Source organism: Octopus sinensis, linkage group LG1, assembly GCF_006345805.1.
Source record: "Octopus sinensis linkage group LG1, ASM634580v1, whole genome shotgun sequence".
Taxonomy (NCBI): domain Eukaryota; kingdom Metazoa; phylum Mollusca; class Cephalopoda; order Octopoda; family Octopodidae; genus Octopus; species Octopus sinensis.
In genome coordinates this window covers 169,927,947-169,947,815 of record NC_042997.1, presented here as the reverse complement: position 1 = coordinate 169,947,815, position 19,869 = coordinate 169,927,947, and the positions used below count along the sequence as shown (strand labels likewise).

The window sequence follows — 19,869 nt, the reverse complement described above, 5'->3', positions numbered from 1 at the left end:
ATTATTGAGACTGATGTGTCTCAATAATGGATTGAGTTATTATTTTTAAAAGATTTTTTACCCTTTTTTCTGTTTTATTTTTCCTTTCCAGCAGAAATTAGCAATCATGGCAAGATTATTTAGCTGGGCAATCGTGCTGTTTGCAGTGTTTCTTTATTTTGATATCTGTCATCTTGTAGCAGGTGAGTTGTTTATATGCATTGCAAATATATTTTTTAAAACTTTAACACGCACGCACGCACACGCATAAAGGAAAAATTATTTCTTATAAAATTCTTATTAAAGCTGCATGGGACAGCTGCATTTCATATTTTTACTATTTTTATTTATCTATAAATATATATACAATGCTTTGCATTAAGCTTATACTGATATAATAATCTAAACAAAATTTCATATTTTTAACTTCTGTTTATAATCAAATATTTAATTTCAATCTTCTCAAAACTAACAATGCCGTCTCTTTCACAACTAAAATAAAACCAAATATTATTTTCTAGGTTTGAAAGTAAGCGCTTGTTTTAAAGACAAAAAGGACTCTTTGAACGCCACTTGTCCAAGCAATTACATGGTTCGCATCTTAAGGAGTTTTTATGGACACAGCAGCAGGGGATCCTGTAGCTACGAAGCGAATGACTGTATACAGGAGGACGAACAAAACTACCCTTGCATGGGTCGGGAGTTCTGTCTTGTTAACATACCCACGAGTAAAACTGGTCAAAGAAAAGGGAACTGTAGCTTCAATTATTTTCAAGTGGAATACCAATGTGTAAATCGTGAGTAAAATAAATACTTTATGCTGATCCTATCACATAAGCTATCACTTTCGTTAAATTTATTATCGATAATACAATGCTGCGATGGCTATTAAATTAAAACGAGCTGTCCACTAAATTGCTACTAACTTAAATTGATTCTAACTATCGTAGTAGTTTTCGAATCCTCGCATGTTGGTATATATTTATGGGAAATAATAAATATAAGAACGTGGTTACTTCAGATTCGAGACAGATTCATTTCTTTCTTTCTGATAATGGAAAGGAGATAAAATCTAGCATTGTCTCTTCTCTGGATACGTGAAAACAATAGGGATGTTTTGTTTATATATATATAAAATTTATTTATTTCTCGGACTGATAAGAGTGAAAGCAATTTAGCATTAGCAGATTAAGGCAAATTAGATCCTTTATGACAAAAATGAAATAATTATTGAATATTTATCCTACCGAAGCAGAGAACTGTTCTATGTAGATTAGTGTTAATTTTAATCGTGCTTCATTAAACGTCTTGTTCTTTGTGACGGATATATAAACAATGATTTATTTACAGTAATTTAATTATGTTTACTGTAATTATTTTTTAAAAACTTTATCTTATTTTTTTCCTCTTAAAGGATCTGAAGTCAGAAAGATATGCACCACCAAACAGCTCACTGATCCAAGTGGATACATTTCTAGTGATCGCTACCCTAACAATGTTCAAGGTCCGATCACGTGCCAATTGAACATTAGAGTGGAACCTCATAGGAAAATTCAATTATATATACTTGATATGGATCTAAAAGGTGAACGAAATAAAAACTGTACAGATTATCTGGATCTGAATTTGGGAATTAACACCATAACAATATGTAACCGAAGTGTAAATGAAAAAAGTTTTCCCACGTCTAAAAACGAATTAAATTTAACACTGAAAGTGGCAAGCAGAGGCAAACGCAAAGGACTTTGGCTTTATTATGAAGGTAAGCTTTTAAGTTCTTATAATATATATATAAAAAAAAAAATTGCGCGATACAATATTCTATACTTTCACTTTTCATTGGCTTTTAAAATTGTTTGGAAGATTAAGCTGTATATATCTTTCTATTTCAAATAGCTATCCCCCCACTCAAAGTAACAGAAAGTCCAACTGTTAAAAACTATCAACAACACTATCAAAGTGATCCAAAGCCGCAAGTAAACAATTCAGCTATTTTTGGTAAATATCCATTCTTCTTTTTTGAAATTTTCAATAAAAAAAAAAATTTTTTAATTCGAACACTAAGATCAATATCCAGAATATGTTTATGTAGAATAGCAATTAATAATATTAAAAGAAATCAAATTCAGTGGGTTAATTATATTTTCTTTTTCTTTCCAACAGTTGCTGCAACAGCTGGTGTTATAGGCACACTTCTCTTTATTTTAATTACATTCCTTATATTCCTGGTATTCAAAATACAAGTAAGTATACTTTTCAATCAGTAATAGTTGCATGTGTGTGTGTGTGTAAATAAATGGATCTTGGTCAAAATTTTTAAGCATTAATATTTTAGTTGTTTTTAAGCTGGCAGAATTGTCAGCACACCAGGCAAAATGCTTAGTCGTATTTTGTCTGTCTTTTGCATTCCGAGTTAAAATTCCACCAAGGTTAACTTTGCCTTTCATCCCTTCGGGGTTGATAAAGTACCAGTTGAGCATTGGGGTCGATGTAATCAACTTAACTGCTCCCCTGAGATTACTGGCCTTGTGCCAAAATTTGAAATCAATATTTGTTTGAATAAATGAACTACCACAGCCATATGTACTTGATGTATGTTTTCAAGTAGAATTAATGTGACAAAGTCAGACCTTTTCGAATTATATATATACAAGGAGTTTCCATGCAGTTTCTATCAATCCACTTTTGTTCACACAGCACACACATAATAGTCTTGTTTGGAATGAGGGAAGAGATGATATTGAGAATGAGGGATCGATTGTAAAAGGAACTGATTCCAGGAAGAAGGGAGGTAACTGGTAGTACAAAGTAGAGATGAATCATGTGTGGCTTCTTTCTACTCACCCGGTTACAGCTGTTGGACGGTGCTATGGATGGATGGGTATTAGGAAGGTGGGGAAGGCTTGATGGGGACAAACTGAGAGTAGGGCCCAGTGAGTGTATAGACAATGATTTTTAGGGCTTCACTTTCAATAAGATGGACAGCAAATTGTCAAGCATTTTCTGTGAGGCTCAATATTTTGAGATCAGTCTTCACTCCTTTGTCCCATGTCTTCCTGCTCTCCCTCTTTTTCACGTTCCACCCACATTTACTGATCATCATTTCTTTATACAGGTGTCCTCATCCAAGCTCATCTCTTAACCATACTAGTACAAGTACAGTAGTGCAGTCTTCTTTCTTGAACACTACATTTGTGTTGTAAATGCATACTGACATTGCACATCCAGTGGAGCATCCTAGTTTAATTTCTTTGTCGTCTTCACATGTCCGCTGCATTATGACCCATAATTTCTAACTACACTTTACCTACATATTGAGCTGGGCCATTTTCACGAGGGGTGTAATCATAAACCAATGTATATTTTCTACAATCCATGTAAGCATGGAAAAGTGGATGTTTATATAAGAAACTGTCTACCACACCACTCTGAGATGGATTTGTTTAAGAAGGAAACAAAACTAGTACTGTAAAAGTATTTGTGTGTGTGTATATCAATGGTGTGTTTCTTTCCTGCCAGTTCATGTTTTTTCTATTTTTTTTATTTTCAGATTAAAAAGAAACGACAAAAAGTCTACAGCAATTTCATTATACAAAATCAGAATCGAAAGAATACCAGCCATAATCAAACTCTTAGCAATTTATCAAATATAGAAATTTAAGACTGGAAAATATGGCACATAGGCTATTTATACAGCCAAGTAATGAACTTTGAAATAACAAACTGTAATAAATGCTTGGATCTGTTGGACATGTAAAATAACATGGAAAAAATGAACTGATTTCAAAGGAAATTTGCTGGTGAAAAACTGAAGCAATTGAGGATGAATGAATGAATGAAAAAAAATTTCAGCTGATACGAAATGATAGTTAACATGCCATGTAGGTATGAAACAACTATGATTGATCTGACAAAAGAATCAGGCAGTTAAAGACCTGAAGGAAGTGAGTTGGTGTTAAGTGGTAAAAAACATCCTGGACAAAAAGCTGGTGTGAAGGTGAAGATAACTTTCACTAAACAGATTTTTAATACAGAAGGATGTTGACTATGACAGCCAAGGATTTATTTCAGTTGTTGGCTATGACAAAAATTCCATGACAGTAGATCTGTATGAAAGAAGCAACATGGTTGTGATGAGGACTGTCAAGCATGAGGAATATTCAACAACTATGTCTTCATACAACTATATTTATTCTCGCTCTTTGATGTTTATACTAATTCATTTTATATTTTGTATTGTGTTTGTATTTATACTGTTTTTCTTTTTTTTCCTTTTCCAAAATTGTGTATATCGTTTCTGTGGGTTCGGGTGGGAGATAGAGAAGACATTCTTCTTGTATATAATAGAACATGTATATTGAAACTCTCCCCTTTTTTTTCTCCCCCCATTTTCTTTCTTTCTTTCTTTCTTTCAAAAGCTATCATTAGCGGTGGAATTTTGTGAGTGAACCTAGTCATTTTTATTCACAGAAAACTTGAAACAAAATACTAACAGTATTCAAGTATCTGGACATTTGTCATCCTCTTTATTGTCGTTTCTTTGTCTTAATTAGATTTATTTGTCAAAATTTCTGTCCTCTAAACCTGCAATCCCAAATCCATTAACAGTTGTGTATCTGTGATATTTCTTCATAAGTGGCATTCCACTTCATATCATCATCTGCTTGAGTTTGGCTTAAGGGATTGACGAGTACTTTGATCAACTGTTCTGCTGCTCTGATCAACTGTTTTTGGCTTATCAGCTAGGACATATCCCTTTTTATTTGCATTTCCCCATCCCTTATTAAGTAATGTACACTTTTCAAGACTGGTAAAGGCTAGTGGCAATTACTAGCCTTTTCTAACTTTCTGTTCTTACAAACTTTTCTACTAATTTATGAATTTCATTTTGCATTCAGATTACAACTTAATATTATGTAGAATTTTTTTTTTTTTTTTTTTTGTAAAAAAACAATTTGATGGGATAGTGGCAATATTTAATATCTTCATTTTTCTTCTTCATGTGTCACACTATTATAAGTTTAAAATTCAAATATTTGGGGATCTCTTCAAAAAATCAGTTGAATTTCTTTTGTCAATTGTAAAGTTTATTTATTTTTTAGTTTATATCAATTACTGGAACATATTTAAAAATACCTATTTTTGCACTTTTATAAATAAAATTCTCCAAATATTTCTACTTTTGTTATGTTTATTTTGTAACTTGAAGAATAGAAGGGAAGCTTTTCATAACATTCACATCTAGTTGATGTGAATGTTATTATATGATGCAAATGAAGGAATATAGAAAGCAAAATTCAGTTCGGTACTTAATACCAGTTTACACATGTTGCAAAACAGGTGGCAGTATTACCCAGGCAGGTAAAGGAATGTACTGAAACTGAATTCTTTTTTTTTTTTTTTTTAAACACTATAATTTAAAGAATGAATATCATACAGACTATTGGGATGGAACTAGTATAAAGCTACAAAGTAGGCTTGGATGAAATCAACGTTAGAAACTAATTTGGGGTGGAGCAGAAAAGTCCAAATTGAATATTGTATAAAGTTAAAACTTCAATTTGAGTGTTTAAAGTAATATCAAATGTTTTAATGTACATGATTTATTTGAATATATAATGGCCGTACTAATTTCTTGAATACTCAGATTAACCCAAATTAGTTTCTGGTTTTCAATTCAAATTTCAGGAATTCTAGATAAAAGCTTGTCGAGTCATAATTTTGATCTGTTATATTTTAACATGAATAACAAAGAATCTAATGGATACATGCTTGCAGTGCCAATAATTACTAATCAGAAAGGTGTACTAATGTAAACATACATATATCTTTTTAAATGCAATTAAGAGTCTAGTTTAATATTTTAAATGATTCAAATATTTTAAGAAAAATAGTATATAATTGGAATATTAAATTTCTAAATCTCGATAAAAATTACATCCAATTTAGTTCATTCGGCAACCGACTGCTTTGTCTAAGGGCAATAACTCTCTACTATTTCTTTTATCTGCCCTTTAGAGATGTTACGTCTAAGGAATTGAGATAATTTAAGTTCTTTATAACCAGATATTAAGAAAAGTCGGTAGCAAGTTCCTAATGAACTCCTTGGCAAAATCAGCCGAGGAGTTGCTGAAAAATTGTAAACTTTAAAGCACGGCCTAGTGTTGAAAAGCCTAACGACTAGCTTGGTACAGTATACAATGCTAGCTAGTGAGAACAGAAGAATCATTTCTTTTTCAAAATATATACACACGCACATATATATATATATATACATATCACGTGACCAACCAGGCTATCAGATGTTGCTACACATCACTGGTCATAATACACTTCGCATTGTTTTAGCCTTCAAATGAACGCCACCATGTTGGCTAAGCGAGCAGGCCAAGAGAAGAAAGTTGTGGTGAAAGAGTACAGCAGGGATCGCCACCATACCCTGCCGGTGCCTCGTGGCGCTTTAGGTGTTTTCGCTCAATAAACACTCACTATGCCCTGTCTGGGAATCGAAACCGTGAGTCCGCTGCCCTAACTACTGGGCCATTGCGCCTCCACACGTGTGTGTATGTATATATATATATATATATACACATACACACATACATATGTGTCGCCTTACTAGCACTTGTGCTGGTGGCACGTGAAAAAACATTCAAGTGAGGTCATTGCCAGTGCCAATGGACTGGCTCCTGTGCAGGTGGCACAAAAAAAGCTCCATTTGAGCATGGCCGTTGCCAGCACCGCCTGACTGGCCCTCGTGCCGGTGGCACGTAAAAGCACCCACTATACTCTCGGAGTGGTTGGCGTTAGGAAGTGCATCCAGCTATAGAAACTCTGCCAGATCAGATTGGAGCCTGGTGCAGCCATCTGGTTCGCCAGTCCTCAGTCAAATCATCTAACCCAGCCTAGCATGGAAAGCAGACGTTAAACGATGATGATGATGATATACAAATATATATACATACACAAGGCGGCAAGCAGGCAGAATCCTAACCACACTGGGTAAAATGTTCACCAGTATATCCTCCATATTTACTACGTTCTGAGTTCAAATTCCGCTGAGGTTGACTTTGCCTTTTTTCCTTTCAGGTTGAAAAATAAGTACCAGTTGAGTACTGCAGTTGATGTAATTGGCTTACCCCTCCCCCGAAATTGCTGGCCTTGTGCCAAAATTTGAAACCAATATTATAAATATATACAGGGAATATGGCATGCTACATATAATTAACTTTTATAAAATTTCATAGTGCTAATACAAAATGAAATGAATACCAATTTTCAAAAGCAAAATATGTATTACTCTCACTGTATGTAGCATTCTGTTACTCATTGCCTGCCACCAAACCTAATATGTGTACTCCTCTCTCTCTCTATATATATCTTTTATTTCCTCCTCCCCACCTTTGTATATGATGTAAAATGTGATGAGAGAAATCAATCAACATTTATATTGGCTATTATTGAGATGAAAAAAAAAAAAGGTAAGACTAATTTGACCTAGTAAATTCAATGCAAACAAAAATATGAAATCTCTAGCAGGCTGCCAGAAAACCGTGACTTCAAGTGTGACATATCTATTATATTTATTCTGTCTGTCTGTCTGTGTGTGTGTCTTCCAGGATCTCAGGCATCCTCCATCTGATTGCACTCAAATTTGATATGTAGATACCGACAGTATCAGGGCATGTATAAGTCTTCAAAAAATTACAAAAATCGATTCCAGGTGAGAATGCGATCAATAAAGCCGTGGAAACGTGCATTTGTACGAGCAAGTACATCAGCTGTTGCAATCGATACTATGCGTACATGAGAAAAATGCATGTGCAGTTTGCGCAAAAACAGCCGGCTGGCTTAAAATAATGTCACCAAATGGGATGGTAGGACAAGTTGTTTTGAGAAAATTTGGTTTAAATGTTTGACAACTCAGTACCGTCCATTGGATGGGGTGGGTGGGTGATTTACTCATATGCAAAGATAGTACAGATGAAGCACCTATGGAACAAATACTTAAACAGCTTTCTAGATGCAGTTGATAGTTTCTCTTACATCTACAATCTAAACAATGCTACTACAGGACTGCCAACAAGAGAGTCACCAGATGGTTGCTAAACCTGCTGCAATAGAAATAATAGGCGCAGGAGTGGCTTTGTGGTAAGTAGCTTGCTAACCAACCACATGGTTCCGGGTTCAGTCCCACTGCGTGGCATCTTGGGCAAGTGTCTTCTGCTATAGCCCCGGGCCGACCAATGCCTTGTGAGTGGATTTGGTAGACGGAAACTGAAAGAAGCCTGTCGTATATATGTCATCATCATCATCATCATCATTTAACGTCCGCTTTCCATGCTAGCATGGGTTGGACAGTTCAACTGGGGTCTGGGGAGCCCGAAGGCTGCACCAGGCCAGTCAGATCTGGCAGTGTTTCTACAGCTGGATGCCCTTCCTAACGCCACCAGCTGGATGCCCTTCCTAACGCCACATATATATATGTATGTGTCTGTGTTTGTCCCCTAGCATTGCTTGACAACCGATGCTGGTGTGTTTACGTCCCTGTCACTTAGCGGTTCGGCAAAAAGAGACCGATAGAATAAGTACTGGGCTTACAAAGAATAAGTCCCGGGATCGATTTGTTCGACTAAAGGCGGTGCTCCAGCATGGCCGCAGTCAAATGACTGAAACAAGTAAAAGAGTAAAGAGAGTAGCTGAACAAATCTGAGAAAGACAAGAAACCATAAGCGGCAAATTTTACTTATGATACAAGAACAAGTGTTCCGATACTTCATGCAATCACCCACTCCATCATCATCATCATCATTTGACGTCCATTTCCCATGCTAGCACGGGTTGGACCGTTTGACTGGAGTCTGGGAAGCCAGGAGGCTGCGCCAGGCTCCAGTCTGATTCGGCAGTTTTTCTACAGCTGGATGCCCTTCCTAACGCCAAACACTCCGTGAGTGTAGTGGGTGCTTTTTACATACCACCGGCACAGGGGCCAGAGCCATGTATATGAATAACTGGAAAAGTCAAGTCTATTAATAGAGAAACACCGGCAATTCATTAATTTTGGCCAAAATATGTCTTTTATCTTTTATTCGTTTCAGTCATTGGACTGCCACCATGCTGAGGCACTGCACTGAAGGGCCCAGTACTATTTTTTAAACTTGGTACTTATTCTATTGGTCTCTTCTTGATGAACTGCTTATTGGAACATAAACAAACCAACACCAGTTGTCAAGTAGTGTGGAACCAAATCTACTCACAAGGCTTTGGTCGGTGCCACACAATGGGACTGAAAGTGGAACTACATGGTTGGGAAGCAAACTTCTTACTACACAGCCATATATACATGTTTATTTTATTGTACTAGAACAAATTAAAGCATAATGGCTCACAGTTCTTTATTGAGCTACTTTGGGGATCAGGACATAGATCTTTTACTCTTTTACTTGTTTCAGTCATTTGACTGTGGCCATGCTGGAGCACTGCCTTTAGTCAAGCAAACTGACCCCAGGACTTATTCTTTGTAAGCCCAGTACTTATTCTATCGGTCTCTTTTGCCGAACTGCTAAGTTACAGGGGCATAACCACACCAGCATCGGTTGTCAAGAGATGTTGGGGGGACAAACACAGACACACAAACATATACACACACACACACACATACATATACATATATATGACGGGCTTCTTTCAGTTTCTATGTACCAAATCCACTCACAAGGCTCTGGTCGGCCCGAGGCTATAGTAGAAGACACTTGCCCAAGGTGCCACACAGTAGGACTGAACCCGGAACCATGTGGTTGGTAAGCAAGCTACTTACCACACAGCCACTCTTACGCTGTTTTCTAGTACATCTTCTATGATATGTTTAATAGATATATATACAATAAAAATGCTCTTGTAAGGATAGTTTAACCTTTCGTCATTCAGATTACTCTATTAAATGTAAAACTTATTTATTCACATTGCTTTGAATTAATCAAACATTTTCTTGTAGCTTTGATATTATGAAGATATGACAGTTTATTTTCAGAATGACGTGCAGGGTAGGTGTGAGAGGCCAGATCTTACCAGTTTTAACATAAAACAGGTAGAATATTTGGGCCAGATATGGCTGGTGGATTATTCCATATCAAATCGCAAAGTTTCAGAAAAATTTCCCAGGTCACCCCGCTCAAAAAATTCATACTAGTTCCTATGATGGAAAAATATCAAGTATTAGGTCAATTTCATTGATAGTTGTGTAATTGTAGGCCTTTATGTTGAATCAATAAATACCCATCAATTTAAAAGATGTTTATTTATACTATATTGAATAAATCACTGATGGATAATATGCTGCTTTATATCCATGCTTTATAAATAAGTCGATCCTGTACAAAGTGCTGACAACTGAATTTCTAAAAATTCACAACTCTGAAAAGAAGCTCAACAATAAAACCAAATTTCCGTCACATCACCTTCAGAAGTATAAGAATGCATTGCAAAAATTAAAAAATGATAACGAACTGGCCACATGGTCAACTAAGGGCATCAAAATGGGCGTTTTTTCTGAAATTTTGAAATCACACAAATTTCAAAAAATTAATTCTGACACTCCCGTAATAGTAACTAATATGGTTACTGCTCAGAAATTGTCTACTATATACTAAATGAAAAGAAAAAAATTGTGGTTGCTTTAACAAAACATGGCCAAAAATTTTCATCAAATTTTAACACTTCCAAAATATTCTGTAGTATTTCATAATTTAAAAAGAAACTAAAAATTGTTTAAAATAATTACTTACCTGGGATTCATTACAAGTCGACGGAAAAAATATGTCCAAGTGATGTAATCCATAGCATCTTGTTTTGAATTGACAGTTCCTGAGACAATTTCAGCATTCATGTGATCTGCTAGGACAGACAACAGACTGAAATAAAATGAAATGATATTGAAACATTACTGAAATTTTAAAACATAATACTTTTTTTTATAAATAAAAAGAATTCTTTTTAACTTGATAATTACATATTATACATTAAAACATTAGGGTATCTCTAACATAAATAAAAATACTCAATTTTTCCATCAATATTATTCTTATTTAATTTTTAAGTAAATTAATTAAAAAAAGAAAACCGTTAACAGCATCTTTGAAGATGAAAGATTTTTCAATAATTACATCTAACCTCCATTTTAATTGGTTTGAACTCTGGTGTCTATTTGTAGATTTAAAATGATGTCGATCAAAGATTGAAATATAGTCTAGATGTCAATATTGAGAAAAATTTTCTTGTTAATAGTCTGAAAATAAAATGATCTTATCAACAATACTTAGACATTATCTACAACATTTAGACACTTAATATAGAGAAGTTAATTGTAAGAAGTCAACTCTGGAATCTTCTTTCTCTCCTCTTCTAAACAATGGTGGCTCTGTAATTAGTGCCCACATGGAGAAACCTTCCATCTTTGCTGACTGCTTTTGTATCCAACTCCACAATATATATCCTTTGCCAATGCCCTCCAAATATATCCTATTCCACTCCACCAGGCTCCCCAAGTGTGGAAATAACTCTATATCTACTTCTAACAAATGAAGTCACTAACCCTGACAATGTCCACTCCATTACACTCACACACTGCACCCCAGATCTTGCTCCTATAATCACTAATCTCTTTAATCACTAACTCACTCACTGTATAGATATACTCTGACATTTGGAAGTGTGTCTCATTTGAAAGAAAGGTAACCCTTCTGACTCAGCCAACAATTGTCTTTTGGCTCTCTAGGGTAATGAAGAAAGTAATTAATAACTTTCTCTGACACCTTAAGCTTTTCTGTCTCTCCTCAGTGACTATCAGCATGGATGGCTTCTGCAGAATTAGATCTACTGGAAACCTACTCTCTTATTTCACATAGCAGTGAGCTCTTGCTTTACAGGAGCCTGAAAAAAGTAATGGTACTGCCTTAGACATGAGCAAAATCTTCAACTGTATCTGGCATTCAAATCTCCAATAGAAACTTTCCACATAAGGGCTCCACCTATCTCTCATCTCCTACACTGATACTTTCTTTTTTATCTAACTGCACTGTAGTGGGTATGTGCTGATGGGGCTCTTTCAGTCTTACTTTCAATCAACTCTAGTGTTCCCTATGGTTCAGTTTTGCCCCCAACTCTCTTCTTTTCATCACAGACCTACTTGCCAACATATCTACAAAGCTCACTCTTATGCAGATGATGACAGTTCACTACTACATGTAAAGCAGAAACATATGCCAAACTTGCATCAATTCCATAAATGGAGACCTTGAGAACATCCTCTGGTGAGGCCACGACTTTCTTTGAACAAAAAAACCCCACTCAAACACTATTCTTGTTAAGAAAATACTACTGTACAACACTCTACTACTAAACATGAGTGGCACTCAGAAGAGCCCTCACAGTCACTCCAAATACTGGGCCTAGCTATCACCAAAGATCTCTGCTGGTGAAAACACATCCTTAGCAAAGCTAGGACAGCATCCCAAAGACTGGCCTCTCACTTAAGGGCCAAAAAATATACCAGCCCCTAACAACTACTGATATTCTATAAGACTCAAGTGAAACCCACAATGGAATACTGCTATCATATCTGGGATAATGTTGCTGCTACACAAATAGAGAAGGGCCATTCAACTAATTAGAATTCAATCATCAACAGACACACACCAACCTTTGGGTCACGGGCATATTGACTGCTTGCTCTGTCTTTTCTATTGTCACCATAATGGCCCCTGTTCCTCATAGCTGATTAGTTTCATACCTCTACCACCCAGGTACCCCTGCTCCACTCATCTTCCCACCTGTTGTTACTCTTGGTATGTCCAACCCACTTAGCCTTGTGTTAATCATTATGGCCAGTCCTTTTTCCCCTGAACATTATCCCTGTGAAACCTCTTTCCAGCTCATATCTTCCCTGCAAGTGTTGATCTTCAAAGCTTAAATGGAACACAAACAGTATCAACAGTCTTGAAGGGTCTGCAAAGTTCATTGGCTACGTCTCTTCCTCTAGACTCAATAAGTGAACAAAGAGAGTAATTGTCATAGAAAATCAAGCTAAATCAGTAGAAATGAGGTATTTATGAAGTAAGTTGTGTGTGTATGTGAGATAGATAGATAGATGGACAGACAGACAGATAGGTAGATAGATAGATAGAAAGAGAGAGTGAGAGAGTGTTTGTGTGTGTGTGTGTTTTCTAAACATCTAAATAAGGAAGTTAGTAAAAGAGAAGCAGCTATAAAGTAGACAAACAACGGTGAACGAGAGAAGAGATGTTGCTCAGAATTCAATAATGGAACAAATAAGCTAAAGGACGAGAAGAAAGAAATATGCTGTCAATTTTAGCTTCCATAAAGATCAAAGGAACGACAACTAGCATAAGATAGATAATGATGATGTTGACAAGAGAAAAGAACTGTTGAGAAATGGGGGAAATGGAGTGAAGAGGATAGAAAATGATGCTAAGTTGCAGCAATTTGTAATTATTCTGCTTATGGCTACAATGAAAGGTATAATAGTCAACAGGGTGTACAGAAACAACATCACTCTGTTTGTTTTTCTATACACAAAGATAAATCAAATGTATATTTAATAAAGATCAGACATACTACAATGTCTATATTTCTATGATACTAATTTATTGTAAGTCTTCTGATAATTTGTGAAGCTAGATAAGCGTGATTATAAAAATGTAGTTGTTTAGCTCAGGATAGCTCCAATCAAGCAGAAGACGATGACCAGAGGCATTCTGGTAGTGATTAATCAATCATTAAAATTTTTTTTTTTTTGCAGACAATGTACCCAAGACACTGAATTTCTGAAGGCAGTAGAGTGTAATTTCAGGAAAATTTGGTTGCTATATCAGGCAGCTTGTGCAATCAAGCAGAGTCTTACTCATAGTTTGTAAAAGGAGAAAAAAAAAAAAAAAAAAAAGCACAGGAGTGGCTGTGTGGTAAGTAGCTTGATTACCAACCACATGGTTCCGGGTTCGTTCCCACTGCGTGGTACCTTGGGCAAGTGTCTTATACTATAGCCTTGGGCCGACCAAAGCCTTGTGAGTGGATTTGGTAGATGGAAACTGAAAGAAGCCCGTCGTATATATGTATATATATGTGTGTGTATGTTTGTGTGTCTGTGTTTGTCCCCCTAGCATTGCTTGACAACCGATGCTGGTGTGTTTACGTCGCCGTCACTTAGCAGTTCGGCAAAGGAGAGCGATAGAATAAGTACTGGACTTACAAAGAATAAGTCCCAGGGTCGATTTGTTCGACTAAAGGCGGTGCTCCAGCATGGCCACAGTCAAATGACTGAAACAAGTAAAAGAGTAAAGAGAGTAAGAGTAATAGCAGGCTAGGATAAATTAGAAGTTGAATGGTTCCATGATACAATGGTCCTGATATTGGGATAGCTTTCACAAGAAGGTTTTATTAAAACAAAGATTAATATTGATTTCTTCCAAAGAATCACAGTCACTTCAATTATTAAACCCCCCCATTCATTTATTACATGCATATAATTTAGAGACTATAGGTAGATGAAGAAAAGACAAACCTGAAAGAATCTCAGCCATAAATACAGAAGGGATAAATTTGACTGTTTTCACAGTTCATAGTCATCAAATAAAAACATATTTATTGCTTTCAATCAAAGATTAAGAAAATGGTACTTCGAAAAAAAAAAAAAACTAATTTCTTCCTTTTTCTCTTCTTCTACCTTATGTGTATCCCAGTTTCAAAACAGGGATACTATGTTCTTGAGTACCTTAAGAGGGAATGTAAAAAGGGTTAGTAACACGAAGAGCATCTGTCCATAAAGCACAATCTCAGAAAAACTTTCTAATCTATAACAACATGGAAAGAGGAGCAGCATAGGAGAGAGATGATGCTTCAATGGGGAGTGGCAGTTTTGGGGCTTCTGTATAAGCCTTTATAGGCTTGAGGTCCCATGGAGAAGGGGAGGCAAAATCAAGGGGTACCCTAAGTGGCACGCACTCTAGCTATGTCACTGGAAAGGCGGACATAAAATTATAAAGACTATTTTTTTGCAGATAAAATTTGATTATTTAACTAACTAAATGACAAATAGAAATCTTTTATTCAGTAAGAGTAGAGGAATCAAGGAAATTGGCAACAGTATGTTGGCAACAACAGTAATAAAATCAAAGAGAATTTGAAGGTGTCAGTAAGTTTGGTTGCCAAGAAAGAGTGGAAAGGTTTTGATATTTTGAACATCAATCTGTTGACTCCATTCTTTAACACCAACAAACTGTGTCATTTTTATTGTGCTCTGTAACTGGCATAGAACTACTGTTTCAACACCAACAAAGGCAAGGGTTGGCGAAATAAAAAGAGAATTAAAACCAATAGCAGTGAAAGTGGCAGAAAGTAAAGCTGACACTGGGGAAAAGTGGAAACATAGAGGAGGGGGAGGGGAGGAGGAGGAGGAGGAGGAGGAGAAGAAGGAGAAGAAGGAGAAGAAGGAGAAGAAGAAGAAGAAGAAGAAGAAGAAGAAGAAGAAGAAGAAGAAGTACTGCTGCTGCCACCACCATTTAGCATCTACTTTCCATGCCGACATGGGTAAGACAGTTTGACTGGAACTGGTAAGTGGGAGAGCTGCACCAGGCCCCAGTCTGTTTTGGCTTGGTTTCTATAGTTGGATCCCTTCTTCATGCCAACATGTCACTGGCATGGGTGCCTTTTATGTGTCGCTGGTACAGGTGCCTTTTGTGTACCACCAGCATGGGTGCTTTTTATGTGTCACTGGCATGGGTGTCTTTTACATGTCACCAGCATGGGTACCCTTTACATGTCAATGGCACAGGTGTCTTTCATGTGCCACTGGCACTGGCTAACTTGTTAAGCCTTCTCAAGCACAGCGAATCACCAAAAGTCTCAATCACTTGTCATCACCTCTGTGAGATTCAACATCTGAAAATCATCCAGCCAGAGGAATATAAACTACTATGAATATGGTAAGAAATTGTTGACATTAATCTTGAACAAATATTCTCCTACACTCCCTTGGATTTTTATTGATAAATGAATGTTGATAAAATATACTGTAAATCCTCAAGTATAGTCCGCCCTTGAGCATAATACACAGGAGATTTTTAGGGGGCTGTACCTCTGAAAAACCTAAACCTTGTGTATAATACACATCCCTTCTCTAACTTGAGTCAAGGAGGTCGATATAATGTCTTTAGTTTGTAAAAATGTATACGGTAACGTCCTTTATTATTATTGTATATATAACAATGTAAACGTGCAGCTTTTTTATGCATTTTATTTGCAGAAAATAAAGAAATAACAGTAATAACGTTTAATAAATGTTGCTTACTGCAAGTCATGGACGATTCTTTTATGACTTCATTGCTTTCAGGCTTAGCTTAGGTATTTTCGTGCCCGACATCACAAAATGCGTCTGAATAAACATTGCCGGACATTGCTTAGAAAATATTTTTCATTTTTAACCTCATTTTTAACACTAGGGATTTTGACCTTTAAATTTTGGGGAAAAAATGCGGATTATACTCGAGGATTTACGGTAGATGTATATAATTGACTAGTGAGAAGCTGTGTGTGGAAGTAAGGAAACAACTAAAATTAGTATAGGCAAAACATTCAGTGAATATGTTAAAGTTCAGATGGTGTCCACCAAGGCTCTGTCATTAGCTTTCTCTTCTTTACCTTAGTATTTGGAACACCTGAGATGAATATAAGATTTGTAATAAATAAAATTCTATATGTCATACCACACACTTTCTATTGCAGGGTCAATAAAGTAGTTGTAGATGTCTGAAACCAAGAGAAAAACTGACCAAAAGTGTGCTAGTCACATAGCTATTGAAGAGATTCTGTGTTCACCCAGCTGTCCATCCACCCATCCAATTTTCTAACCTACTTATGTGTTTTAATATATTTATATAGGCACAGGTATGCCTGTGTAGTTAGTAAACTTGCTTTCAAACCATGAGGTCTTGCACTCAGTTCCATTGCAGTGACCATTTGGACAAGTGTTTTCAACTGTAACTCCAAGCATTGTAAGTGGAACTGATAGATGGAAACTGAAAGAAGCCTGTCAAATGTGTGTGTGTGTGTGTGCATACCCTTGCTTTAACATCATGTTATGATTGTAAATAAGAATCCTCATCATACAAGAATGCTGTTCATTTCCAGTCTTCCAAAGGAAAATATTACCTTGGTGGGAAATAGGTGAGTGTTGGTGACAAGAAGGGCATCTGGCCATAGGAAATCTGCCTTAGCAAATTCCATCTGACCCATGCAAACATGGAAAAATGGACAATTGATGATGATGATGATGGGAAAAATAGACTATTTGGTGTTTGATAATAAGGTATAATTACTTACTTTGATTCAACAGGAAAGGGTTCATACAAAAACCTTTTGTAAAAATGTTTCTTAATGTCATGAACCAATATCACAGCAGTACCTTGAGCATCGAATTGAGGTCTTCCAGCACGGCCCATCATCTGTAAAACATCTACAATAAAAAAAAAAGTACAAAACAATATTATATAAAGCATCCAGATACCAAATCATAATCAAATTATGCTCTTCAGATCACAAATAACTAACTTGAGTGAATTTTTTTAAGAATAGGATCTTTATGTCATTTCTTCGAAATAAGAATTAATGTGCATTAGATGATATTAGGAGGCCTATAGTTAACTCAATTGATCCCAGTACGTATTCATTTTTAACAAAACTCTCAAAAGGACAGAATGCTAAGCTGACTCCAGTGATATTTGAACTAAGACTAACTAAACTAAACTAAATAATTCAAGATATTTAATGAAGCCTTTTATTATTTTTTAAACTTTTTCTGCCAGTCATTTCGTGACAGAATTTTTATAAGGCAGAGAGGTTCATTTTGTAAGTGGAAGAATCACTGTTTTGAGCAGTGGTTCTCAAGAAGGGCCTATATAAGACTTTATTCGTTAAAATTTATGTTATACTTCTACAATACACAAAGAAACTTAATTTCTTTTAAGTTCCTAATATTTAATTATAAAAATATAAAAAGATTTCTTTAAACATTGAATGGCTATGAGGGTCCACCCACATAAAATAGGAAAAAAAGGGTCCATAGCTAAAAAGTGGTTGAGAAACACTATCTTACCTAGCTATTCATCCTGTGTCATTAAACAGAAGTAATAAAAAAAAAATTAAGTTTATATTTCTGAAATGTGTCGTTACTGGTGAGGGTAACATTAATAAGACACATAAAACCTCATCATTACTGTTTTATATACAAAACATTTCCATTTATATATAATTACCCAACTAACTGAGATTGAAAATAAAAATCTTTATTACAGAGTCTCAGTTGCTATTAACTACAATTTCATTGCACAAAAGTAGGACTGTTCAGTTTTATTATGAGAAGATATATTCTTTTACTCTTTTATTCTTTTATACATTTTAGCCCAAAAGGCTGTGGCCAAAAATTAAGTTATTTCAAATGATTGGAAAATACACCAACCAAGGCATACTGTGAAATTGAACACTAAAATGAGGTTAATAGTTCAGATCAGTTTTTATCAGTAGAGTATGATTTTTCTTGAAATTTTCAAGATTTTGTGAAATTTCCATTTACTTCAACATTCTAGGAAGGGAAAAGGACTTCATAAAATGCAGTCATATAAATATTAAAGTGAATATCATTGATAGTAGGATTTTGTATCCAAAACTAATTATTGTATGCAATGTTAGATTAGTTTGCATATAGGTACAGGCACGGCTATATGGTTAAGAAGTTTGTTTTGCAACCACATGGTTTCAGGTTCAATACCAGTGCATAACATCTTAGGCAAACATCTACTACAGTCCTAGGCCAAACCACTGCCTTGTGAGTGAATTTGGTAGAAAGGAAACTGTGTTGAAGCTCATCGTGTGTGTGTGTGTGTGTGTGTGTGCATGTATATGCATGTCTCTGCATTTGTTTCCCCAATTGCTTGCCAACTGGTATTGGTTGCTTACATCCTTGTAACTTAGTGATTCAATAAAAGACACTAATAGAATAAGTACCAGGCTTAAAATAATAAAAACACTAAGTACTATTTTCAGTCTAATGACTGAGAAAGATAAAAGATAGGTAAATATTGTTGTCATTCTAGCATGTTCTGTTACCAGTTTACTTTCAAAATACAGAAAATGCTTTAGACCAGAGTAGAGGAAACTATAGTACTAAGGGTGAATATGTGCTGAGATAAGTAAAGAATATTTAATTTTACAAATTCATAGTTATTGGTTCAAATTTTGGCATAAGGCCAGCAGTTTCAGGGAAGGAGCTAAGTCGATTACATCGAACCCAGTACTTAACTGGTACTTATTTTATTGACCCTGAAGGGATGAAAAGCAAAATTGACCTCAGTGGAATTTGAACTCAGAACTTGAAGACAGACAAAATGCCACTAAGCATTTCACCTGGCATGCTAACAATTCTTATTTCTTCACTGCCCACAAGGGGCTACACACAGAGGGGACAAACAAGGACAGACAAACTGATTAAGTCGATTATATCGACCCCAGTGTGTAACTGGTACTTATTTAATCGACCCTGAAAGGATGAAAGGCAAAGTTGACCTTGGCGGAATTTGAACTCAGAACGTAGTGGCAGACAAAATACTGCTAAGCATTTCACTCGGTGTGTTAACAATTCTGCCAGCTCACCACCTCCTGTACCACTTACATTAAATTTATATCTTTAGTCTCAAAAGATAAACCATTTTTTTTCATTTGGGTTTCCAGAGACTTTAACAGTGGATGGTTTTCATATTCAATAGCAGTTAAAATTTTGTCCACAGAGGAGTTCTCAACTCCTGTTCAAAAATGAGAGAAATTATT

The 19,869-nt window shown here is 35.7% G+C and overlaps 2 protein-coding genes across 10 annotated transcripts in view; one reads left to right on the top strand and one right to left on the bottom strand.

The window, feature by feature from the left end:
• The window catches only part of LOC115215197, a 52,294-nt gene extending 33,176 nt beyond the window's left edge, over positions 1 to 19,118 (top strand). For 4 of the 8 annotated variants that reach the window (XM_029784412.2, XM_036506977.1, XM_029784402.2 and 1 more), the window contains exons 2-7: positions 95 to 182; positions 501 to 776; positions 1,394 to 1,741; positions 1,876 to 1,977; positions 2,143 to 2,222; positions 3,530 to 4,919. In XM_029784412.2, coding sequence (XP_029640272.1) covers positions 107 to 182; positions 501 to 776; positions 1,394 to 1,741; positions 1,876 to 1,977; positions 2,143 to 2,222; positions 3,530 to 3,640 — 993 coding nt within the window. In that variant the 5' untranslated portion in view covers positions 95 to 106 and the 3' untranslated portion in view covers positions 3,641 to 4,919. Of the gene's footprint in view, positions 1 to 91; positions 183 to 500; positions 777 to 1,393; positions 1,742 to 1,875; positions 1,978 to 2,142; positions 2,268 to 3,529; positions 4,920 to 15,178; positions 15,189 to 19,106 lie in introns of those variants that run through there. The other 4 variants (XM_036506976.1, XM_036506970.1, XM_036506960.1 and 1 more) reach the window with 2 other exon arrangements.
• LOC115215175 (activating signal cointegrator 1 complex subunit 3) overlaps positions 1 to 19,869 on the bottom strand; it is a 526,302-nt gene that overhangs the window by 113,707 nt on the left and 392,726 nt on the right. For both annotated transcript variants that reach the window (XM_029784370.2, XM_036506863.1), the window contains exons 33-34: positions 17,371 to 17,503; positions 10,764 to 10,889 (exon numbers count right to left, since the gene is read on the bottom strand). In XM_029784370.2, coding sequence (XP_029640230.1) covers positions 10,764 to 10,889; positions 17,371 to 17,503 — 259 coding nt within the window. The remainder of the gene's footprint in view (positions 1 to 10,763; positions 10,890 to 17,370; positions 17,504 to 19,869) is intronic.